Source organism: Trachurus japonicus, chromosome 21 (assembly GCF_045865225.1).
Source record: "Trachurus japonicus isolate A0001 chromosome 21, Traja_1.0".
Taxonomy (NCBI): Eukaryota; Metazoa; Chordata; class Actinopteri; order Carangiformes; family Carangidae; genus Trachurus; species Trachurus japonicus.
The window spans coordinates 11,818,521-11,844,900 of NC_140927.1; the positions used below are offsets into that span (position 1 = coordinate 11,818,521).

At 41.1% G+C, this 26,380-nt stretch overlaps 2 protein-coding genes across 3 annotated transcripts in view; one reads left to right on the forward strand and one right to left on the reverse strand.

Annotated features, from left to right (window-relative positions):
• ramp1 (receptor activity modifying protein 1) overlaps positions 1-2,114 on the forward strand; it is a 63,553-nt gene extending 61,439 nt beyond the window's left edge. The window contains exon 3 of one of the 2 annotated variants that reach the window (XM_085765263.1): positions 305-2,114. In XM_085765263.1, the coding sequence (XP_085621389.1) occupies positions 305-560 (256 nt within the window). In that variant the 3' untranslated portion in view covers positions 561-2,114. Of the gene's footprint in view, positions 1-301 lie in introns of both variants that reach the window. The other variant, XM_085765261.1, reaches the window with a different exon arrangement.
• A 16,325-nt stretch (positions 2,115-18,439) lies between these two features.
• The window catches only part of ube2f (ubiquitin-conjugating enzyme E2F (putative)), a 48,143-nt gene continuing 40,202 nt past the window's right edge, over positions 18,440-26,380 (reverse strand). Inside the window, exon 10 of the mRNA XM_085764781.1 lies at positions 18,440-18,687. Within this exon, the coding sequence (XP_085620907.1) occupies positions 18,637-18,687 (51 nt within the window). The 3' untranslated portion in view covers positions 18,440-18,636. The remainder of the gene's footprint in view (positions 18,688-26,380) is intronic.

Sequence of the window (26,380 nt, forward strand, 5' to 3'; positions counted from 1 at the left end):
TTGTCTCTAGATTTTAGTTACTTTTTACACCACGTTAGTGTCTTGTTTCCAAAGAAACACAGAGAAAAATAGCAACTTTTTTTTTTTACAAAACTTTGGACTTTTTTTTTTCTCCCCAAAAGACAATACTTGTTAGTCAGCGTCACTGTAAATATATAAGTGTTTTTTTTCTCAACTGTTGTTCCTCAACCAGATGTTTAGCCATTGTAACAACAATAAGACACAGTGTGTAAAGTAAAAAGCAGCTTGAAATGAAGCTTCATTGTCTAACCTTGTACCCTGTTTTTTTGTGGATAACAAGCAGAATCTACGGTGACCTGACAAACTGCACGTACCTGGTAGCGCTGAAGATGGAGTGCTTCTGGCCGAACCGGCTGGTGGACGAGTTCTTCATCCGAGTCCATAAGCAGTACTTCCACGACTGCTCGCTATCTGGACGTCTTCTCAGGGACCCACCCAACCGCATCCTGGGTCCGTTCATCGTAGTCCCCATCCTGGTCACCCTTCTCATGACGGCCCTGGTGGTGTGGAGGAGCAAACGCAGCGAAGGGATCATGTAGTGATGGACAGAAGTGAGGTCAGGGTCACTAAGATTAAAGACAAGTGGTACTTACTGGTGGTGGTTACTGAGGTGTCAAGGAAACGGTTTTAATCGGCTCAGAATTGCTACATTACTCGGCTGAGATGAATTTAATCCTACTTCAGTGCTTCAACGCAGCTATGCCAATATGAAGTCTTTTCAGCTCAGTCTGAGGTGGATTGAAAGTATTTCTTCTTTATAGAGCAAAGAGGAGATGAACTGCTCACCTGAAGCTAATCTGGACCAGAACATTGACTGGTGGAAAGAGACTGTAAATACAGAGAAACTGCTTCAAATCATTTCGGCTGTGACAATAATATTACTACACATACGAGAGTTTTAAAGCTATTTTTGGAGACCACGAAACCGCCACATATTCCAGCAACTACACCACCGCAGGGACAAACTGCAAAACCAATACAAACGGACAGTTCCTCTGACCTCTTTTAAGGAACCCAGGGATATCAGATTGTGTATATACAAATCTCCTGTAAATATACACAGTATGTACAATATGTGATTACTCTGTCAGTGGATTGTCAGAATGTCTTTGTAACCTAATTAAGACAAAAGTGTAGTACACTAATTTAATTTTTTCTCAGATGCAAATTTCATGTTTGTTTGTGTGTGATGCAAAGATGCCTGTCTTTAACAGATGTGTACTATATTTGGATTGTACTCTCTGGTTAATGCAAGTGGCCATTTCCAGCTATACAGTTGGTGTAGAATTAGTTTTCACTCCCTCTGCTCATACCAGACACCCTGGCCTCATCACGTGACATGTCTGCAGCTCAGTCTCTCTTGGTCACTGTGGAGGGGCCAAGGCCCGGTGTGGAGGCAGTGATGACTTGTTCTGCAACTTCCACCTCTGTCACCATGGAAACTAAAATGACAAAAAAAATGGGGAAAGGGCAGATTGAGAAGAAGGCCAAGGAAGGACAGCATACACAGCTAAAACATTTGCAGACTACAGATATTTAACCAAAAATGATCACCTTCTTTCTAAATGTTCACCCTCCAACGCCTTTGTTATCCATGTTGTGTAACTGTATAGAAACACACTATCGGCAATTGTCATGTTGATTTGGATCCAGTTGAGACGGGTATGATATCATCATGAAGGAATGAAACAGGGAACAAAGAGTAAGAAACTCACTGTGTAAAAACTACAAGTCTAGCAAAAGAGAGAACACAGAGCGCTGGCTAAAGTCAGCCAACGCACATTGCTGCTGAATGTTGCCATAGCCTAAAGCACAGCTTGTGTATCATAAACCTTAGGTTTCTATTGATTTATGATCTCCTTCTGTGGTAAAGTGTGTCATGTGAACTCTTTCCTCATTGATATTTTTGAATGCTCTCTTTCCTTTATAGATTCATTGAACTTCAACCTGCCTGTCAGCAAAACACACTTTAAAACACACCCACACTTCCCCAACGTGATCTGACTTTGTACTTTGTGCCAAAAGCGCTTGGAAAATAGAGGGCAACTTTAAATTTCAAGAAGAAAAGTTCAATAAAATGTCTGATTAATGTGTCTGATAATATGTTGCCATTTGTGTTAACTATGAGACGGAAATGGTAGAAATGGCTTTTGGAGATGCTGTGTGTTAAATATAAATGATGAATCCTGCAGTACTCTATGTGTGGCTGAGTGTACAGTGTTGAGTCATAATAGATTCACTGGTTCAAGCCCCAGAGTCGTTAGCTGATGTGTGAAAAATAAAGGAAAGGCTATATATAGTCAAGTGTAAATAAAACGAAGACCTTTATATTCATATGGCAGAAAGCTTTGCATCCTGAAGGGTTACAGGTAAATTTAGACATTATCACCTTTCCTTGTCACATCTGTATCATGTGAGACCCTCCCCTGAACAATCTGTCCATCGATCCATCTCAAAGCTTCATGATCACGTGCCTCTGTTTCAGTCAGCCACCACATCTAAATGACCTGCATGTGATGTAATCAATCAGTTAATATATAATAAACACTGACAAATTACATGAATCCATGCACAGACACAGATTTGCAAACTACTCTTGATTATCACATCACAAAATACAAAATCTAATGCTAAAAATGATGCTCCAAACATTACACACACGCACTTAGAACTGTGTATTTTAAATTGTTTGGGTCTTGCTGACAGCTTTCACCTTTTCCACCTACACTTACCCACCTTATTAAAGCATAGATTATCGCAGGTGAATCATTTATGAGGGAGAAAACCAGCCTGAAGTGATTCAGACAGTGAAGCCACTTGGGACTTCAAGGGCAGCAGATAGTGTGGCAGTACCAATGATACACTAATAATTATATAATAACCAAGGACAGTGAGTGGGGTGGTGTCACAGAGGTCATGATCAAAGATGCAAAAAGCCAGAAATAATTGCTCCAGTATTTCGTTTGTTTAGCAGTTCAGATGAAATAATGAAATGGTTCTGAATCATTACAGTGTAATGCAAAAGTTGCAGATGCAAAAGTTAAACGAGGCATCACTGACACTGTATTGCCACAGAGATTTTAGTATTTTCAGGATATATAGTTATTTCCCACCACATTCTGATAATGCAGCATTTATAATGGGCTCACAGGTTGTAACAAATTGATTTATTAACATAATTTGCTACTGCTTCAATTAGAATAAATTGTGGATTGATAGATTATGTATAAACCCTCCTTTAGTGCTTGAGTAATTTTAGTGAGTTCTGTAATTGTTTAGGGAAACCCCTAAATAGTATAAAGTGCTTATTATGTTGCTGGTGCAGAAATGTTATAATCTGGCAACCCAGAACGGGTTCTTTTTATTGGCATATAGCATATTTACAATAATTATTAATTATTATGGATAATTATTGATTATTGTATCAGAAAGTAGTCTCACCTGACAAAACAGGAATGAATAAGGAAACACTGAAGCCAACAAAGCACTCCCCTACATGAATGAAAACTACACATTTTATCAGTGAGTAATTTATTTATTCATTATGTACAGTCTCTGACCATCAGCTCTGGTAATATTTTACTTTTTTTTTTTTTTTTTTTACAGCAGCTTCAGCACCACACTCACTCAAAGATGAATCAATATATGGTAAGCCTTATCACGGAAAGGCGAGTAATCCCTGCACTCTATTATTGGATTATTCAGAGTTTATTAACATGATAATTTCCAAATCATTCCTGTGGGCGAACTGCAGGTGTGAAACTGTAGCTTTTTGAGTTAAATGATCAGTTCTCAGCTCTTACCTGTCAAATATACATTTGCATCCAAATGATTTTTGAAAAAGAAGTTTAGATTTAGCTGAGTCCCAGTTTTTTTCAAAGCATACATTATCTCCACAGTCGACCTATGTTTCCACACAAAGCTTCACGTCTTATCCTTGTCAGTGTGGGGCAGTCACACTGTTCCTATAGATTTCAGCATCATGTAATTGTAACATAAGCCTGATGAAGCCCACTGGGCGAAACGCGTTGCTTAAACTTTTATAATAAATCAGTATTGAAATGACCACATTGTGAGGATCTAATGTGTGCGGTGCAGGGCAATCTCCCCTTTCTCAATCATGTAATTGTTCTCAGTATTGCAGCCATCACTCTACACTACAGAAACAAAGATATTATACAGTACAGTACAATACCATGTGATACGATACGATACGATACGATACGATACGATACGATACGATACGATACGATACGATACGATACGATACGATACGATATGATACAAATTCTGAATTGTCTGAAAATTGGGAATCTGGAAATTCATTATGTCTTAACGGGCAGAATTATACTCAAATGTGCAGAAACATTAACAAGACAACACTTTAAGCAGTTCTGTTACAAGATGCCACCATACCTTGCATCACAGTGATTCTGCTGCAGAGAAGTGCATGAGGACTGAAGGGAGACATCATTATCTAGTCACACTGTCAATGCATGTGGTTATTTCAACACTGTAATATTTAATTCTGACATTTAATAGGATGTTATTATATGTTTTAGTCCCAAACACCTCAGAATGTGCAGATAAGTGGAATTTTCTGACCTGTTTCAAGCTGCTTCTCCTTTGGTTTATTTGATTATAACACTTACGCCTGCTGCTGTCAGTATGTTTCTCTCTCCAACACCTTTGCAGCACAGGGGAACTGTGTCCCTCTGGAGAGAACAGCTCCTGCCTCAGAGCGTGATGCTGACCCGGTCAAAGTGTTAAAAAGTGGCTTAGCCGATAAGATGGCACCTCCTGATAGAAAAGAGAACACCTGGAGCCACGTGTTATCTCACTGAGAGGAGACACCACACTGAGGGGTTATAAATCATTGCGTTCCTCATCTGGATTGATTGTGTCTTGTCTTTGATGTATAATCCACAGGTCTATAACCTGCCACCTCAGCGGAGTCCTACCTCTTACAACTTACTGTTCCTGTTACACAGTTTCAGTCCACAACAGCTGATTTATTTGTGTTAAGACGGAAACTCCAGTCTGGACCCACATGACATAAATAGTGATGAACCTTCATCCTTTCATCTGCTCCAGTTCAAACGTCATCTAAAACACACTTCTGGTTTGAATCTGGTGGGTTGGTTTTAACATGCACTTGCATTTATCATCACCACTTATGTTGTGCTTATTACATTCATAAATGGCATAATTTAAACACCGTCTGGTTTTCTACGACGCAGTGTAAACTTATCGTGTGTTTATATGCAACAGTGAATGTACAGTGGTACAAAGCCAGGATGTCGGTGCAGCCTCTCAAACGCTGAACACCTGCATTTGCTGTCAACACTGTCACCGAACATAGTCTGCTCATTTAGGAAACAACGGAAATTATTTGCAGCCCTCCCCCATGTGACTTCACCACCCCATTTAATTTAGCCTCTAACGCATTGTCTCCGCTGATTGCGGTATCCTCAACGTGGTTCAAGAGTGCAGGGGGAGGATGTTGGCAGGAGCCTGCGCTGCCTTTTGAAACTAATTAACAAGCAAATTCTGCCTGAAAGCTCAGAAATTGCTTGTGAGGTCATTGGTGTAGGATGGAGCTGACAACAGACACATTTCTATCTCTTTCTGATATTTCATATATCAGCAGCGCAGAGGGAATCATTTTATCACATGAGGAAATTTGAGCTCAGATTGTGTGATGAATGCAGGTGAATTACAATGTTGGGATATAAATAGATGAAAAGTATGTGAGATCAGAGATGCATCACCAGCCTTTATTAACTGTCTGCACTGCTCTTATGTTGCATTAACAACAATAAAGGAAAAAGGTTTGGCCGTGTACAGCTGACACTCACATCCTCACAAATATGTTTTTTGTTAGTTTGTTTCATCTCACCATTTTACTTTCTGTACGCTAATATGTTTTTCCCTCTAACGTTTATTTGAAGTGATGCCACAGGGACAAGTGTTCAGCATCACCCTGCAGGTTCCCTCAACAAAAAGCCAAGAGAAATTTTACAGTGTTTTTTGGAATAATGTACAAAATACGCTTTGGCTACAGAGCAAGCATGTTAATCAAGAAAATCTTAATAAATGGATATGACAAGCTATTTTTACTACACCACAGTCACATGACTTTTAAAGTCACTTGTCTTTCAACTTGTGGCTAGATTTAGCACTGGCGTCTTCTGGAAAAGCCTTTCCTCTTAGAAAGTTAGCCGTTGTTAAAGTGTAAACAGGTATGACATTCAGTGTGATAATGTAATCATCCCCAACAACTTCTTTATTCTTATTTTGCCACTTGTTAGCAACTGACTTTAAAGCAGAAGTAAGCGGAATGTTTGTGTTAATATAAGTCTTGAATAGTTATATCTTCCGACAGCAATCACTTATATAGAGTGTTTGGTCCGAAACACTGATCTGTCAGTCACTCTGCTCTGGAGAAAACTTTCCTTGTATCCTACAAGCTTTATCCAATGAGGAGAGAGAACGGCATGAAGGGCTGTGTGTGCAGCCAAGGGATGCGCGTGAATGTGGTGACGTAGGGACGAGGACCAATAGATCCATGACGAGGGCGGGGGCTGCTAACTCCATCGGCTGACAAGAAATTAGCCAAAACGACCGGATCGCTTACTTCTGCTTTAAGACACTTTAAAATCTGGATGGGTCCATTCACTAGTATATTTTATGTGTAATTTAATAAAACTGGAAAGGTCTTGAGCTTGTGTGTTAACCAGCTAATTAGGACTCCATCCACTGCTTTCTATTAAATGGTGGCCATTACATGATTGTAATGACCAAAGCTCTCCTGGTCTCTTTTCTCTCTACGTGACCATAACTGACTGAGTATCAGGTAGGTTCTTGTGTATTATATTGGCTTGTTTTTGCTGCACTGTCAGGACAAGAAAGTATGTGTGTTAGTATGAAGCAGCGGGGAAATTCCTCCATGGATTCCTCCATGACAACAAGACAAACATCTAAATGTGGATTGTGTTTGATTAAAAGGTTTCCTGCAGCTACAGTCCATCCTGTCACAAGTTGTGAACAGGAAAATGATAAGAACGTGGGAGGAAGTAAAGGAGAGCCATCAGACTGTCACGTCAGACATAATGTAATGTAATGTAAATCACAGATGTCTTAACATTGACACATGTTATTTTCAGTGCTCTGTATGTGTGTCACAATTCAGTTCCTACTGTTCCCCAGTGGCTCTGGTGTATTTCTGTCTTGTTCACTATTTCCCAACAGAACGTCGAGCAACCTTTCAATCTGCCGAGAGCCGGCCTGGGAGACGAGGCCCCAACAGGCTCTGCCCAAAAAAGTAGATGGACTGAGACTCATGGTGGCTCAGTAAAGAAAGAAAAAAAGCCCCCGGCTTGTGATTGATAGTTTCAAATCTGATTAATCTGTAAATTTGTTCCATAATAGTTGCACACGGAACTCATTTCAATCACAGTATCGTCTGTAATGCAAACACATGACCTGATGTGCATACTAAATGTATGTGTGAGTCAGCTCCAATTTATCTGCTCAGTCACTTTAAGCAGTTTCATCAGACCAGTCTCACGCTCTGCACTCAGAGGCCTTACTGTGGCCGTCTCCAGAGACGGGGGGGAGGGTTAATTTAATCTATCTGCGAACTGTTTACTGTCAACATACGTCAACAGATGTTTCCTTCAGTACAAATGTAGCATATATAACTGCTGTCACAGTGCGTATGTCTGCCAACAAGTGTCAAGATATTCATGTCTCAAATCACATCCACAGTACGGCCACCAGAGAGACACAACTGAGAAATGTTCCTCTTCGGGTAGGTGGGTGGGGGGACACATTTAAAAGATCAGCATTCAAAATGCTGGACATTAGCTTTTTATTATTAGATTTTTGTGAGCTTTCAGTATGGACTTTTTAATATAACATCAGGGAGCAATGCTTTTAACAATGGGTTTCTGAAAATCATTTGATTATTTCATCCTTCAAGTAAAATATACTTTTGAGGGTGATTTTCAGCATTTTGTATGCAATTATTGTTTTTCTTTTTCTTTTTTTGTCAAACTGTCACTTCACAATGATTAAGAAATCCTATGAAAAAGAAATAGCAATACCACTGTGAAGAGATAATTGCAGTCTCCAGGGTCTTGTAGGAGGGTGATTTGTACAAACTAATGGAGACTGATCTGCCTTTTGAAATTAATTAACAAGCAAACGGCGATTGATACCTCAGAAATGACTCCTGAGGTCACTGGTGTAGGATGCAGCTGACTGTCTTGTTGAGATATTTCTATCGCTCAGATTTCACAGCACAGTCATTTTGGGGGGAATTTTAGCCTCATCATCAGATTGAGTTTGGATATAAAACTTGTCCACAGCTTCAAATATTGCTTCCTTTCCTGGCTGTAGCCTGTGGCCCTGCACTGCTGAACCAATGATGTGCTGTAGACTTGTTTTATTCTTCGTCTGTTCTCCCTTGGGACAACATGAGAACAACATCATCTTACTGACAGCTAAATCAATATTCATAGAAATATCTGACAGCATGTGGAGTAAAGCTTTTACATTCATGTTCTTTGATATGAAGTGCTTGCTGTGAAAAACCACCAACAGGTCTCTGCATTTTGTTTGAGAGTAAAATCCAATTACACTGGCCTCCAAAATGACTTTATGTGCATTTGTACTGAAGTATGACATACCAATTTTAAGATATTTGTATCATACTAAACTTGTAAAACCAAATTACATTGAAGCTCATGGGGAAGACAGTGATGATGATGCTGGATGTGTGCAGTGCTGTTTGGCATACTGTATATAGAGCTCTTTCATGTGTGCACACTGGCGTTGTGGGCGTGCATCATGTTAAATATGCCTGATGCTATACAATACAAGATAAAAAGATGCAAACGGAAGAATTGAGAGCTGCAGCGGGAGGGTTTCGTCCTTCCTCTCCGTAGAAGTACTTACCTTTTGATGTTTTAATCTTCTGTCTCCACATAAAGCAGCAACAATGTGCCACACAACTGCACTCATTTGTCCAAGTCAGTGTTTTGACAGTAAAATGGTCATTTCAAATCTGAATGTTGATCTGACATTACCTCTGCTCTGATTCAACAAAGTAATAACATCGGAGATGGAGCTTTATTTAATTATAGTGACGTGGTCATTGTTTCTGCTTCTGTTTAAGTTGGCATGACTAAATGTATTAGTGTTTGCAGCCTGCCAAGCTAATCTCACAGCACAATGAAAAGCCTCCCACGGCTGTAACGAGTGTGTGGGCAGCTTTTGAAGCGGAACAAAGGAAAGAAAGAGGCACTTACTCTTCGACACACACACACACACACACACACTGTGGAGCTCACATGGACACATGAATCTGCTCTATCACACAGTTCGCACACACACACACACACACACACACACCTGCATATACACAAACAAATAAGTGCAAACGACTGAACTCAACACAAGTGAAGACTTAAAGCAGAAGTAAGCGATCCGGTCGTTCTGGCTAACTTCTTGTCAGCCGATGGAGTTAGTAGTCCCCGCCCTCGTCCCTACGTCACCACATTCATGCACATCCCTTGGCTGCACACACAGAGAGGACCGCCCCTTTATGCCGTTCTCTCTCCTCATTGGATAAAGGTTGTAGGATACAAGGAAAGTCTTCTCCTCGGCTTACAGCAGAGCAGAGTGACTGACAGACCCGTGTTTCGGACCAAACATTCTATATAAGTGATTGCTGTCGGAAGATAGAACTATTTAAGACTTATATTAACACAAACGTTCTGCTTACTTCTGCTTTAAACTGCTTTTACTGAGATTAGGGCATGTTTGCTTAAAAAAAAGTGTTTAGCATCTGAAGTTAAAATTTAAATACGTTTTACATTTCTTTTGCAAGTTACATTATAGCTTACCTTTTCCAATGTGTTTAGCCGCAGACTGTAGATGGCTTCAGTCCACGGATCCATGTCTTAACAGAAGTGTTAACATCAGGGGACATTAGCAAAGACAGAACCTCACGAGATATTTCTACAGGTCAAGCAGCTAATTTTGAACAAGAGACATGTTGAGCAGGTAGAAGACTGATTTGCTAACTGGGAGCTGAATGATTCCACAATCCACATCTAGGAGATAAGCAACGTAGGGTTAATTGCTTTTTATGTCTGAAAGTCTTTGGGGTAGGCAGGAAACAAAATTAACTTTTTTTTTTCAAGAAAATCAGCTATCAGTAAGGAAAGGTCACGCTGTTTCTCTATGTCTCTGTAGCATCCTGAAAAGCCTACAGCTCCCAGTACAATCAAATCTATTTTGGTCTGGGGGTTCCTGATTGGTTGAGGGGCTGGCCCTACTCTGTTGGGCAGCCCCACTCTGTCAACTAATAAATAAATTAGGAATCAGAATAGATTTGATTGGTCAAAGAGATTTTCAAAGCAAGTCTTGCCTACCCCAAAATGTATTTATTTATTATATAAGGTTTCCTCAGCTTCTTACTTAAATTCAAATGAATTTAGTCTGCAGTAGCAGCTTGTTTGACTAAATACAGAAGTAACATTTTGAGTGGTCTGTATTGTAAGTTTTCTTTTCACTTCACCTTCACTGATTGCTGAGTTATTTCCTCTGTCTGCCCCCATGCTGGAGAAACCTCCCATCTTCGTTAGCTACTGGATCGTTTCTACACAAGCAGCCATACTGAAAGCATTCAGTCACGTTTAGCCTGACTGCTCTGCTGCAACACCTTTATTACCCAGCGCCCACGGCAATAAGCCCAGTCTTGCCTCTGAGAGTGCACACAGATTACCTCCAGCCTTAGATCCACACACAGGCTGAGAAGAAGATCAGCAGAGGCACCAGACTCAAGGCTGTAACACAGTGACTGAAGCCTTAGCTCTTAGTTTTGCCTTTACATATTTTGTCTCACAGTTGGCACCTTTAGTAAGAGTAAGTGTATGTGGAGTCTGAAAGTTCTATCAAAAAAGTGGGCATACTCCTATTTCTGAGAATGAAATGGTGGAAGAAAAGAGAAAAAAAAATGTGGTAAGTATCATTTGACGTCACTGATAGTGATAATCATACAGGTATCATATTTTCCCAAGCAATATTCAGGTGACTTCTCCCTGTAGTAATTAACCCACAGGACCTCAATCCCAAACACATTATGCACCTGCTGTCAGGCACTTCAACATGTCAACCCCCATGATGGAAACTCAGACATTTACCTCTGCAATTTCTGACCTGGACCCACTTTTCCCCCCATAAACGTTCCGCCTGGGTTGTTTGCCAGTTTGCAGCTCCACAGTCAAATTCTGGTCCGACGGTAACACTGTAAGTGAGTGAAAAGCTGCAGAAATGAGGTGCGGGTTGGAGACGATTGGAATCAGCCAGCGTGGCAGATGAGATGATGTGTACACAGATGGGAAAGGAAAGACAGAGAGGCAGCCAGCACTGCACCCCCACCAGGTCCACACAACAAACACACAGACACACAGTGAGAAAACACACACACACACACACACCAAGTGAATAAAGGATCAAAGATTAACCTTTGACATCTGATCTGTTTCTTACTGTGCAGCTTCAGGGCTGACTGACACTACAAATAATCTGAGTTCCCCTCTTCACATATCTTTTCACTTAAGACCAGCAGACAGTCCAAAGGAGCTGAGGTGGTTACACATCTGATTGGTTGCGTCCCCAGTGCCTTAACTTGAGGGTTTGGGGGGGACGTTTAACCAGTGGGGAACCAGGTAGACCCCGAACACATTACTCAGAGGGAATCTTTCAATTACCCTCCAACAGTGTGCACACACAAGCATGCATGCACTCACACACAGTTTAATCAGACCAGTCATAGGAGGGGAAAAGGATGACGAAGGAAAGTAAATATTTGTGTTCCTGCTGGACTTAATTATACTGTATGACAGAAGTTTGACTTCTCCAGTTCTTCAAAGCCAGTTTAACCTTCATAGGAAGCGGTTGTCATAGCAATGAGTCATTAAAACCTCCAAAATTGCAGCTGATCCGTGGCTGAATAAGACAACATAACGCAGACACTTCAAACATGGACAAATTAATATAAATTTTAGGATATATAGAGTGATTTAAATCATTTAGTTGTAACTTTTTTGATGTAAAATATTTTATTTTTTACATTTGACAGCTGAATTGTATAATATGCAGGAATTTTGCATCATGAGCATAAACTGTTACAATGCATCTCAGAAATCAACTGTGGAGTCAAGGATTTCATTCACAGGTAGAATGTGTGCAGCCTCCCTTGCTCTCCATACTGTATATTATTGCACACTCAGCCAGACAAGTCAGATAAGTGCCCGTCATGGTGTCTCTTCAGTTTGACGATATCAGTGCTTGGAGGTTCAGGTGTGTTTTCCTCAGTGTACACCAGGTGCAACCTCTTAGCCCGCTAACACGATACACTGGCTATCAACTGGAAATAAAATATTATATTCATCATGCTGCCATACCATTATGCTGCAGGCATCATTACAGCTGTTAACTTATGAAAGGAAAAAGTGTTTCTATCATAATGATAATACGTAAGTATTTTAAAAGTAAGAAAAGCGATGTGTCAGAGAAGGAAAGAGCTCTTTTCATGTTAGACTTTGAAGTTTGAGCATATATGGTTATTCCCTGGAGCCACTACATACTAATCAAAACATAACTCACATCAGACATGTTGAATTCCCATTTATTTAATGGAAGATTAATAAATATTTAGTCTTTCAGCTGTGGTTTGCTGAGTGAGAAAGAACAGGGTCATTTAGTGTAAGATAAGGATGTTAACTAGGAAAATAAAAGTCTGGAGATGTTAATGATTACATACCATATGATGTTATATGATGCAAGTTCTAAAATGGTTTTACTCATGTGCTTTTTATTTTGAAGTTATTTTAAGGGCATATTTTGATAATGAGAGAGAGACAGGATTGTAAGGGGAGAGAGAGGGGAACACATCCAGCACAGGGCCACTGATTAGACTTGAATCAGAGCCACTGTGTCTTAATGGTAGCCTACTCTGCCAGCTGAGTCTCTACCTGCTGCCCTTTTAAAGTAGGAGACTGTGGGGGTGTCATTATAAAAAAAAGAGTTGACAGATCATTGAATATCTACCCATAAGGTATCTATATATATATTTTTTTACCTGTATACTCAAATGCTTACATCATCCTTAAAGGATAATTACCATTTTCTTTTACAATCTGGACCTTATTTCTAGCAAAAAATATGATAATTTACTCACCCAGATAACTTTGGTGTCATTACAAGTCGTTCCGACCAAATTAGATCCAGCCGAGAGCCGTGTATAATGCGGGGCAGCGCAATGCAGCCTCTAAATAACACATTATCCACCACGAAACTCGTTCATTTCACCAATTTTGTCATGATACGCTAGTGCTATTCCCCTCTGAGTCCGGGGTTAGCTGTTATCAACATCCAGTGTCTGTAGGTTGACCTACTAACCTCTGACCTGGATGATGTCATCTCCGACCGCCGCGCAGCTCGGCTTGTTGCTACTGCTAATGCTACGGTTCGTTTCTGCGTGTTTCCGACTTCTCAGAACAAAATGAGCAGCTGGACGAAGTTCAGCTTCCACAGGCTTCCTCTCCGCAGCCTGGACTCACTAAAGCTCCGGCTAGTTGCGCTAAAAATGGACCCAAATGCCAAAGTGGAATGATTATTATCAGAATGAGCCGGGCAGCGCTCAGAGATGACATCATCCAGGTCAGAGGTTAGTAGGTCAACCTACAGACCACGGAGGTTGATAACAGCTAACCCCGGACTCAGAGGGGAATAACACTAGCGTATCATCGTGCCCCGTGTACTCGCATGATACGGATATACACCGCTCTCGGTTGGATCTAATTTCGTCGGAACGACTTGTAATGACACCAAAGTTATCTGGTTGAGTAAATTATCGTACTTTATGCTAGAAATAAGGTCCAGATTGTAAAAAACTGTAATTATCCTTTAACGAACCATGTGGAATATAATTTCCCAACACTGATGGACTGTTCCCATTTGATAGTAGTCTGGCCTGACGGAAGTGCGTTGCTGCGATTAGCCTCTGATTGGTCGGAACGAGCCACCCGGCGGAAGTCCCGCCTCCGTGCTGCAGCTTTCACAGTCCGCCCGGTAAAGGGAAACATCAACAAACAACAATAGGAACTGAACCATGGATCCGTGTCATGAACCGAACAGAAGAATACATATCCGTCAGCGGTTGCCAACCGGCGTTAAACCAAACAAAATAATAAATATCTGTCAACGGTTGCCGACCGTCGTTACACCGCGGACCGAAATCCAGTTTCCAACCGGCAATATTTTGCAAGCGCACCGTTGCTACGGCGTTGCTACGGCGCCGACCACAACGATTGTGACTGGTTGAAAGAATTCCAAACGGCCGGAGCGTTTTTTTCTGTGATCGCAGAATCATAGGCGGAGCAGCCAGACTCTCCTTCTTCTCTGGAGGAGGGTCTGGCGAGCGAGACTAATTTGATAGTGACTGAGGGGATGAGTCATACAGATAGACTGGAGGAAATTACACCAGTTCAGAAGGCTTCAGTCTGCGGCTGCAGACTTTTTTTTCTAAACGGACACACAGGAGTGTGCAGAAGACTGAGGATGTCTCAGTGACTTCTGTCTCCTCATTTAATCCCACATACTGACTCCATGATGGTAAGATCTTGGCCGTGTGGAGGTCAGACCATGCAGGACTCCTACTTCTCCCTTTTGCTTAAGTGTTTTATGACTTTGGCTTTATGTGTGGGCTGCTGCACTGAGTGTGGGACCTCCTCGCTGGTATTGTGTGATGAGCTTCCAAAGTTTTTCACAGTACATGACTGTGTTTAGGTCTGATCAGTTCCAATAAATTGCATTTTTTGTTACTCTCACCATTTGAAGATGAGTATTTTCAGGACTCTACTTTTAAAAATGACATTCTTTTTTACTCTCTGGTTCTCACTTACTTCACTGTTTTTTTTCACAAGTTTTTAGTTGTACTTTTTTTTTTAGGTCAAACATCTCTCTCCAACCTCTTGATGTCAGGAAACAGTCTCACAGCTGCTGTAGGTGAAGTGAGCAAATTATGACGTCAGGTGGTACTTCCTCCAGTCAGTCTCCACTTGAAATAATTTATTTCTGGAATGATATGTGGATTCATCCAGTTGACTGACAGAAATGTTTGATATACTTTTGATTTAATTAGTTGTGTGCACAAATAAACATCCTCTCATTTTGTTTCTCAGTTTTGAGAATTGTTTTTTTTTTCTGAATAATTTGAAGATTTAAATCTCAAGGGTTCAACATTCACTAAACACACATGAATGAGTGGAAATTGCAGAGCTCCCCTTGTATTTACCAGATTCCTGTAACAGAGCAGAATATAAAATATAAATAATCTTCAAATAAAAGACTAAGACCCTGCTGCTATGACTGTAATTAGGCAAATCACTGCTCTGGGCTAAATGTTAATCTCAGCATGATAACATGATCATACAAAGTAGGTATTGAGTGTACCGAATGCTGTGTCTGCCAGGTGGTCTTCATCAATAAAAGGAATCCATACTGTCCATACATGGTTGACGTCCCACATCTCCATAATCCCTGGGGGACGAAATCATCACAGTTTGGACAAGTAATCAGACACAACAGTCTCAGTTTTGCCTTTGGTAACTCACAATTGATATTTTTAAGGCATTTTGACATAAATGCACCAAATGATTGGTGGAAAAAAATTATTATTAATAAAATTAAGCATTGGGAGCATTCATAAAATGATCATACCATATAGGCTTTGTTAAGTTGGTGAATACATAGCCACAAATGATACACAAAAAGGACAGGCAGTTTTAATTATATTCTCTTTAATATATCTTAAAAAATGGATATACAATCTGAGAAAGAAAAAGTTGAGGATTTGAAGAACAGGTTGTTAATCTCCTCCCCTGGCCCAAAGATGGCGTTAGCCCAAGCAGAGACATCCTGGGAAAAATAAGAACACTGCTGACTGCCAAACTAAAGGACATACAACAGGGTGTCCAATGGGAAGCTAAAGTCAGTGTATTAGTAAGGCTAAGATAAAGTACAGAGTGTTGGGCTGCCATATTCTGGAGGCAATTTACTGTCACTGCAACACCACAGGATGGCTTCAGATTAATAGGCAGTAGCATTAGCCTTCACCGTGCAGGAAAAACACCACAGGATTCCCACATTCACAGATGCTTTCAACAGTCCTTTCATTTTCTCAGGTCCTTTACTTTGACAGTGTCTGTTGTTCTGTTTAAGAAAACAAAAAAACATAAGAGCTGTTGTACGCTCGGCCAGAATAACAAAGGAAAAAAAAAGGAGGCAAGAGGAAACCGGAGCATGCTAACAAGTCACGTCATTTCAAGACCTCAACACATACACTGGCGTACGCACTCTCTCTCTTTCTCACACACACACACACACACACACACACGCACACACTCCACAAGCACAAAAGTTCAGCCTGTACACACAGCTCCTACATAAAAGTTCAGTTCTCAACAGTTACATATCTGACATCCTTGGTAAAATGCACCCTGGCAGATTACACTTCGCCTCATGCAGACGTACGTGACAACAAAGCTCAATGGAGTGACAACAGTCCATAATATGAAATGCGACTCAAACTGGAGGCACAACGCTAGCCAGGGCCAAGCAGAACACACACACACACACCCTCACTGGCTAACTGGGTGGCACAGTCTTTCTCTCTCTCTGACAAACACACACACACATAATGAACATGAACATGTGCTGTATGGCCAAAATCCACAATGACAGAGGCTCATATCCACAGTTTGACATTTTCATTCGGGCTAAGAAACCTCACCACACAGTAAACCCTCATTCAGCACTGGAACAGCTGGAACAGCTGGAACAGCTGCGCCTACGCAAGTTTCCTGACTAGCTAATGAGCCAAGGGCTAAGCTAACAAGCAATTGTAACCAGTGCACTAATCCACAGAAAGTCATGAGTAGCTCTGTGGCTGTGACCTATCTCAGAGTGAAAACCACTCACTCATTAGCTGGACAGTAAAGTCACCTCACAAGCTTGATCAGTAGCTAGCCTCGCTGCTGGTTAGTTAGCCTGCTGTCTCTTTCTGAAGTTATGCTGTCTTTTTCCAGCCACATCCAGAGAGTGGAAACATACAGTCCACACACACACAAACAGAACTGAGGAGTTTTATCTTTCTGAAAGACCTACTCTTCATCTTCAGAATGAGAAGGTACTGTATAGTACGTACAGTGCAGTCATGGGAAAAGTACTATTATTGTATTATGTCCAATGAGACTGAAATGATACAATATCTATGAGGTTTAAGTCGTGATTTTCACTCATATGGGTGCTTTCCCATCCATATTGACTAATCAGTCATTAGAGATTTTATAATTAAACCTATGCTGATCAGCAGATTGTTGGACTTGGAAGTCCCACACTGTTCATATAGATATTAAACTCAGCTTACATCAGTACTTTAACTCATAGTCATTGTTTTATTTTAAACCCAATGTGCTTAAGTACAGAGCTGTCACTCCAAAACTGTATCACTGCACTGTGAGGTTGATGAAACTTCTGTAGCCCCAAAGGGGGAAAGGTACTCATGGTTGTGTGTCTGTGTGTGTATGTGAGCGTGTGAAACAGAGAGACAGATGGAGGAAGACAAAAACAGTTCAGTGAGGAGGTGAGGGTGCAGAGAGGATGTGAAGCTGAAAACAGTACAATACATTTGGCTGTAGTTTTAGTGGTAGTACTTTATCCCACCAGGGCTAGAAAAAACAAAGTTCTCAATGTGCATGTGTGTGTGTGTGTGTTCACATACGGGGAAAATGACAAACCAGGACAGTGTGGTCATTCACATGCTGTCTAGTGGGGCTGGGAGCTTTCCAATTTCTGTGTGTGTGTGTGTGTGTGTGTGTGTTTTCCTGGCATGTGTACAGAGATGTGTGTACAGGTGTTCACCTCTTACCACAGGAGAATGTGGTAATGTGTGTTTGTTTGTGAACTCACATGCATTTACTCTTTAGCAACACAAACATGGCAGGCACTGGAACAGAGAACTGATAGTAACAGATATTCTTTCTCTTGATTTATCAAATTTAAAACAGCTAAATGTGACTTCTTTTTTTTTTTTTTAATGCCGGTGAATCATCACATTAAATCCCTCGCCAATCGTTGCCATGGCTCGCTTTACGACTGGCTCAGGGACACCTCAGCGAGGCGATGGCATTCAGTTATACTGCCACAATGAACAGACATTGTGGTCATCGTAACACTCAACTGTTTAGGATAATTAAAGCATATTTTTCTTTCTTTCTTGTATGCAAGTCCTTTCTGTGAAGTACCACTTTTTTCTTTTTCTTTTTTTTTTTTGTTAATTTCATTCCTGCAAATGAAGTTTATTGCAATCGGGTGAACAGAGGAGAGCTTAGGCGGGGTCGTGGTGTCAAGAGGAGAGGAGTGGTAAGAGTCAAAGAGTCAACTGTTGAGTCACACACATCAGGGAGTCGGCCATGATAAGCGGAGGCAAGGTAGAGCAGTTTGGTTGGTTGGTGCAGGGTGATGTAAGTGCTTCTATCATCTGGCATAGTGCTTGATGTAATCTTGAACCTTATTCCGAAAATCCTCCTGGAGGGAAGAGAGGGAAAAGTAAAAAAGAGAGGAGAAGAGTTAGATGCAAAAGACAGGACCTTTACAATCACAGCAACTGAAAAGCTGAAAAATAACAAAGTACATAAACACATGATCAAAACATTATGTATGCATGTATTGAATAATTCCATAATTTGTGACTGACAATTGTACAAAACCAGACATATCAAGTGGTAACCCGTAGTTGGAAACATGTCACTTTATCCCCATTCAAACATCCAACATGTTGATCTTAAAGATATTTGAAAGCTACTGTAATGATCCAAGTGTGAAGACAAACTATGCTGAGCTCTTTGGAGGTCACGTGGCACATCAGTTCCTGGCTGATCAGTACAGGTTTTACTGATTTAAATGAATTTTATCTAGTGATGCACTGTTGTCTCCTGTTTTTCAAACTGTCAGGCACCTGTCGATACTGAAACAGAATTAGATCTGAAAAACCTGCTGTTTTCATCTTGATCAGCTGAATAACATCCAGAGTAAAAGAGTGAGACTCCCTCTCATCTCGATGACGTAACAACATGTGTTCAAGTTGACTTTCCTTGTTCATACATCCTCAGGTCATGCATGCCCTCTCCTCCCACCACCATGATTTCTCCTCGTCTTGATCATGCCCTTCTGGTTGTGCTTGGCTTCTTTCCACCCCCACCCACTATTCACCCATCCTGTGACCTCCCCTCAGTGACTTTCTTGACCCATCCCTTCGGGTTACATCTGGCCTGAGTCAGCTCTGTGTGTGACCTCACTCCCCTCTGTCTTCTGACTGTGTTATGCCCATCATTTCTGCCTTCTGTTGATGTTGGTTTGCCTGTGTCCACATCCTCTTCATATTTCAAACTATTTGTTGGTAAATCAGACAGAATGCATCACAATACAAACACAATATTATGGATTTTCATGAAAGGCTATAGAGCAGAAGGAGCTATTAATTTGGGCTGCATCAGCTTGCCTCTTTTGTCAAAAGATTTCCTTTATTCAGTCTACACAAGAAAGTGCATTGCCAAGCAAAAACTGTACTGTGGCAGGCCACCGCTGTAAATCACAGAAAGTGCAGTGAGTGGGACCACTGATTGTACACAATTATAGCGATGACAACAGTCTTTCCTGGAGGTAGCGATCACACAGGAAAACTGCTTCAGCAGCAAACATTGCAGAGGTCACTCATATACGTAGCATCTGAGTGTGGAGAGGAGCTTCAACTCAAAAGTGGCAGAAACATGGTCTGCCTCAGATTCATAGACCATAATACCATATTTATCCATCTGTCTGACTCAGGTTAAGCTCTTTAAATATGACATATCTTATTGTAAATATGGAATAATGGTCCGTCTGTCACTCCTGATCCACCTGCCTGTCATCCTGCCATCTCTTGTCAACCAGCTGTCTGTTTTTGTGGAAAGAAAGACTGAAACAGGCTCACACACACAGGCCACTTAGTGGACAAAATACAGGAGAAGGTTTGTTGTGAGCAGAGAGAGCACACAGGAAGTAGAAGATAAACACAACATGTGAAGCTCCAGCTTGTCTTAATTAAGCTGCATCACATAAACTTGAAGGACAGAGCAAACACACTGACACTGAATTTTTTGTAAGACTATTTAAACTAGCCCAGATTAAGATGTCCTACTGAGGTTTACCTTATAGACCAATAAGAGTAATTTCATGACGAGTGAAATAAAACAAAATGTCTTTGAGAAATACTGCCCAGTTAAGATGTCTCATATAAAGTACAGGCAATAGAAATTGCCATAGCTATGACTTCACTGAAGAGACAGCTTAAGTCATTCAAATAGCTGACTCAAAACAGCAGCTTCAGATGTTACAATGAAGCTTTACTGTATATGGATTTTCCATGAATGGAATTTAAAGGGGACATATTATGGAAATATCACTTTTTGAAGGCTCTTTGACATACATTTGGGTGTTTGGCTATAAAAGTGGAAATGAGTGATAAAGTAAGAAAAAAAGTAAAGTAAATTTGCGTGCAAATTTGCCCCTTTTCTGTGGGAGAAGGAAGTTGATACTTCAGATTTAAAGGGGACATATTATGCAGACCTGCAAACTCCAGAGAGTAAAAAAGGTGACAAGGTCCGAAAAACCAAACCAAACCCCCCCCGGGAGAAAATTTTTGTGATTTTAATATGCAAGTTATGCTTTTTGGAGTGTTCCCAGTTAAACAGAGAGCAAATCTCTCATTAAAAAGACAGCTTTGAGAGAATAAGTACACCTCAATCAGGTGGGGTCAGCTGCAGAAAATGTTCACATTATTTGACTAAAAATTATGCATCAGTTTGGATGACCACATGACCTGTGGCTTTCAGCTTTCTATGATTATATTTAGCCTACTGTTTACAGCTGAGAATATCAGGTATTGTCCCCCCTCCATTAAATACAGTACTGTGAAAAAGTATTTGCCCCCTTCCTGATTTCTTACTTTTTTGCAGATTTGTCACACAATGTTTTTATTTATTTGTATAATATTTTGATGGGGCAGCCATCTTGGGAAGGTTTTCACCACTGTTCCAAGCTTTCTCCATTAGTGGATAAAGGCTCTCACCATGGATCACTGGAGCCTGGATGTGAAGAGTGAAAGCTTTCCAAAAAAAATAAAAAGGTTTATCAAAGTTAGTTCATGATTTAACAAGAGGGGGCAATTACTTTTTCACATAGGATCAGGTAGGTTTGCATAGCTTTTTTCCCCTTAATAAATGAAATCATAATTCAAAAAGTGCGTTTTATATTTACCGTACTTCGGTCATCTTTGTCTAGGCTATTAAAAGTTGTTTGATGACTAATAACAAGTTTGAGTAAGAAATCAGGAAGGGGAAAATACTTTTTCACAGCATTGTAGGTAGCCTGGGGGTTGAAAATCACAGCACATAAAATGAGTGTGTATCACGTCTTTCCACATACGTTCTTCCTTCGCCTTTCAAACGGAGCAGAACCGGTCTGACAGAACACCAGCGGTAGAAGCAGGTATGGAGCTGTGTGCCGCGAACGTGCATGAAAAAACAAGCACGGCGAATGTGCGGCGCGCCGCGTGCATAACTCGCGCCCACATTGAAAGTATGTGAGCAAAAGACGCTACAGCTGAATGGCCCCGATGCACACACACACGCTTATCCAAGGCGCCTGTCATCATAGTTTTCTGCGTTCCACCGATACATCAGATAACTTCCCGCGTGTCGTTTCAAAATAAAAGCTGTCCGATATGTTTATCAAGACTCTATCACCCCCCCCCCCTTTGAAAAACTCCCCGGTTCTGCACGATTCACGTAAACGACCCAGTTGACCAGAAAAACGGCGATTATAGCCGAAAGGTGACTAGTTTGCAGGTATGATTATGGAAATGTCACTTTCTGAAGCCTCTTTATTTGGATCTTTGTCTTGCCTTACGGCCCCAAAAATGTGAGAATTGACAAAAAAATCTGTAATGTTTTACCTGGGACCGGTAGAAGGGGTGGGGCGGAGCAAGCAGTGGTTCATTTGCATTTAAAGGGACAGACACTGAAACCAGCCGTTCTGAACAGGGCTGTTTTGAGAGGATGAAAAGAGCTGTGATGTTTGATCCTTGGCGTATTTTGACCAAAGCATGTCACAGGCATGTCTTTAAGACACCTGGGAACTATTTAATTTGTGGAAAGGGAGCATAATATGTCTCCTTTAACTGAAAAATCAGTTGGGGCACAGCAGGAAATCACAATTTGAGATTATAGCTGCTGCGCAGCAATGGGTCGGGTCCGGGCTACTTTTGGGCAAATTTAGGCAATTCTGAGCAACAAACAGGAGAATAGGAAGACAAGACAGTTGACCTTATAATGTCCAATTTGCATCATTTGAGGATTGAACCCACAACCTCAAGAACCAAAGACCGTTGTTTATCACACTGAGCTAATTGCCAAGTGGCATTTAACAGTGGCTTCACAAATTGAGTAAGCCATTCACTGTCGCGCAGGCAGATTTGAAACCACAGTAAAAAGAAAAATCCGTTTTGAGGTAAAATAATGATATGTATTTGTTAAACATCTACTGTGACTCTAAGATGTTAGGAGCCTTCGGACATGGTCCAGTCCAAACTATTTGGATTTTTAAACTTAGAGGCTTGCTGTGATGCCACCATCAGTACAACTGTCTTGTGTTTCGTGTTGAGGACAACTGACATTTTGATCTGTCATCATCATCATCATCACCCTTGCTGGGTCTCGAACCCACAGCCTCTGACACCAAGAACCAGCTCCTAACTCTCTGAGCTAATTGGCTGGTAGTGAGACCTGCTGTGTAGCTTCATTTATCCACTCAGGTGAGTCAGTGCCCGGGCAGCTGTTGTCAAGGCAGATTTAAGAAAGTCAGAAATTCTATTAAACAAAAATCAGTTAACACATAAATTGCATCTAGACAGCAAAACAGCTTGTGGACATGTGACATTTTGAGCCGTAATCATCATCATCACCCTCGCTGGGTCTCGAACTCACAATCTCTGACACCAAGAACCAGCTCCTAACTCGCTGAGCTAATTGGCTGGTAGTGAGACCTGCTGTGTAGCTTCATTTATCCACTCAGGTGAGCCAGTGCCCGGGCAGCTGTTGTGATGAAATGGTCAAAATTTCAGAAATTCAGTCATCTAAACAAAAATCTGATAATACATAAATTGCATCTTGACAGCATGGAAATGTTGGTGATTTGTTTTTAATGATAAGTGTTTTGCTTCATAAGAGAAAATATGATGTTTATAAATTCCAGTCTCACATTGACTGCAGTTGTTCCCATGAGAGCAGAATTCAAAATGTTCTAGAAAATTCAGTTTTTGAGATAAAATTCTGATATTTGCCAAACTTCATCAACCATGACTCCAGAATATTGTCATTTTTTTTCAGGAAGATTGAAAATGTATGTATCAAGAATTTGATGGTATATGTTTACAGTACTGTTTACAGTCAAACGTTTTCATGCACTGTAGGCTCAATTTTTGCTTAATCAAAAATCCGAGAAACAAGTTTTGTGGAGGACAGTCTGGAGATGCTCTGTAGCAAGTTTGGTGTCAATTGAGCAAAAATTGTGGGAGGAGACACATTTTAAAAGTTTTACAGTTATTGAAAAAAACAGAGTGATGGACTTCATAATTTGTAATAAGTTTAAGTGGACAAAAGTTTCAGCAGTATTGAGGCTACATTGTGGTGAAGTTTCAACACTGTAGCATCTACCGTTGGTTTGGTAGGAATTTTTAAAGTTTTAAAATTTAAACGCTTATTGTGCCCCCCCTAGGAGGGGGGGGGCACATGTCCTTGGAGTTGAGTGAATCTGGCATGGGGTTGGATGTTTCTGTGAAGTTTGGTGAGTTTTCACCCATGGGAAGTATGACTTCCTTGGAAGAAGAAGAAGAAAGAAGAAGAAGAAGAATTCCTAGGAATACAATAGTGTCCCGGCAGCTTAGCTGCCCGGACCCTAATCACTCAGTAATCACTCAAATTACACTATTCTCTGTCTGGTGGTGAACTTTTTTTTTTTCTTCCTTTTTTGTGTGGCACTGTTTATATGAAGATATCCAGCCACCGCTTTTGGCAGAACATCCACACATTCTGTTTCGGCACTGCTTCATACACACACATTTATTTAATTATATGTCTCATCTCACTGTTTGATACACTAGAAGTACACAGCAATATGTAACATGTTTAAATGTGTGCACAAACTCTAGAGCTCTAGAGCTCCCTTCCGCTCTGGTACTGTATGTGACTGTTACCCCTGACAATGACCCGTCGTCATGGGGGTATAGGCCACTACACGCCACCATGCCCACGGGTCCTGCTGTTCAACTTATGAATTTCACGTATGAGCGTCCCCGAACTGACATCAGTGCACTTGTTTATTGCACAGCTCCAGCGGTCAGTCAGTCACATGGGCCACTGTTTAGACTTGTGTGTGGCCACAGGGGTATCAGCAAGAAATGGAGAACGTGAGTAAGAACACGAGTCTGAGGGAAGAGGAAGATGAGGAGAGACAGGAAAAAGAAATATGGGGTGTGTGTGTGTGTGTGTGTGTGTGTGTGTGTGTGTGGACAGGGATGACAGACAGGAATACTGAAAACTTGCCAGAGACAAAAACTTCAGCAGTGATGACAGCAGCCTGAGTGTCTGTCCACAGAGGGATGATGGATCAGCCCTATTGCTGCTGACGGATCTCTTTCTCTAGGCCTTGTTCTGACGGTGCAGGAGCCTGTAACAAGTGCAAAGTGGAGCGCCCTGGGTGCACAGATTGTGTGTGTGTGCATGTGAACCTGCTATTCATGAATGGTGGCGATTAATCATCATTAACTCAGACCAGCGGTACTTGTCTTCCAGCTCTGATACAGCTGAGCCAGCACAGCATGAGCGCAGTGACATAGGCTTTTAAGAAATAAAGAGAAACCTTCTTCAGGAAATAACCAGGTGCCGTCTCTTTAAATCAGACCAATATTCTACTGTACCTCCGGGAGCTCAGAGACGCTCTCCTCCTGTTTCTGCTTCTGATCGTCCCATTTGATGCAGTTTACAAAAAAGTGGTTCAAATAATTCAATAATGTTTTTAAACTTTGCGCTCGGAGGCCAGCTGTGTAATCGAAGCTGTGAGCAATGTGCGATACTGCGAGGTAAAATTCAAGCATGCTTCAGAGCTCTGACAACAATGACGGAAGCACTGAGTTGAATTAGGAAGAAATAATTTGTGCCCTGATGCAAACAATCAAATGCCTGTAGCTGTGGCCACACACACACAGACAGGAGTTTGCAAACATGTTGGCAGCTATGTGTGGCTGTACTGTGCTAATATCAGAACGCTAACAGTCTCACAATTGCAGGGCTAACATGCAGATGCTAGGTGGGCAAGTTTACTATGTTATCTGTTGGAACGGTAACACTCACATGGAGATCTATAGAGGTCTATGGTGATTTCCATAGGAGGGTTGTCAACGTCTTTATAAGACTTTATGGAACTCCATTTATTAGTTATTGAGATACTTTAATCAAGATGGAAGTGGTGGACTGACCAACAGGCTATTCTGCTGACATGGCTAAAGAAGCACAAGCTAATTAAACACTTTCCTCAAAAGAGGTGATTAGCCCAAGCTGAGAAGTTCAGCCCTGTCATCAAGTATATGTGGCAAGTTGCTTTTCAGTCTTTTGGTGGTAGTCATAGTTTTCCATTTTTCCATTTGGAAAAAGGAGACACGGGCTGCCTCAGAGCCCCATAATACCATATTTATCTTTCTGTGTGTCTCAGGTTGTTCTCTTTAAATATGACACCACTTATAAATATGGAATAATGGTCCGTCTGTCACTCCTGATCCACCTGCTTGTCATCCTGCCACCTCTTGTCAAACCAGCTGTCTTTCACAAGCTTCTCTAAACCTTTACGACTTAAACAGCCCCACATACAGGCAGACCACTCAGTGGAGAAAATACAGGAGAAGGTTTGTTGTGAGCAGATACAGTACACAGGAAGTGAAGATCAACACAACATATGAAGCTCCGGCTTGTCTCAATTAGGTTGCCTCACGTAACTTGAAGGACAGAGCAAACTCACTGACACTGAATTTAGTTTAAAACAGTTTAAACCAGACCTGATGGCTACCCAGTTAAGAGGTCTCATTTAAAGGAGACATATTATGCCCCTTTTCCACAAATTAAAATAGTTC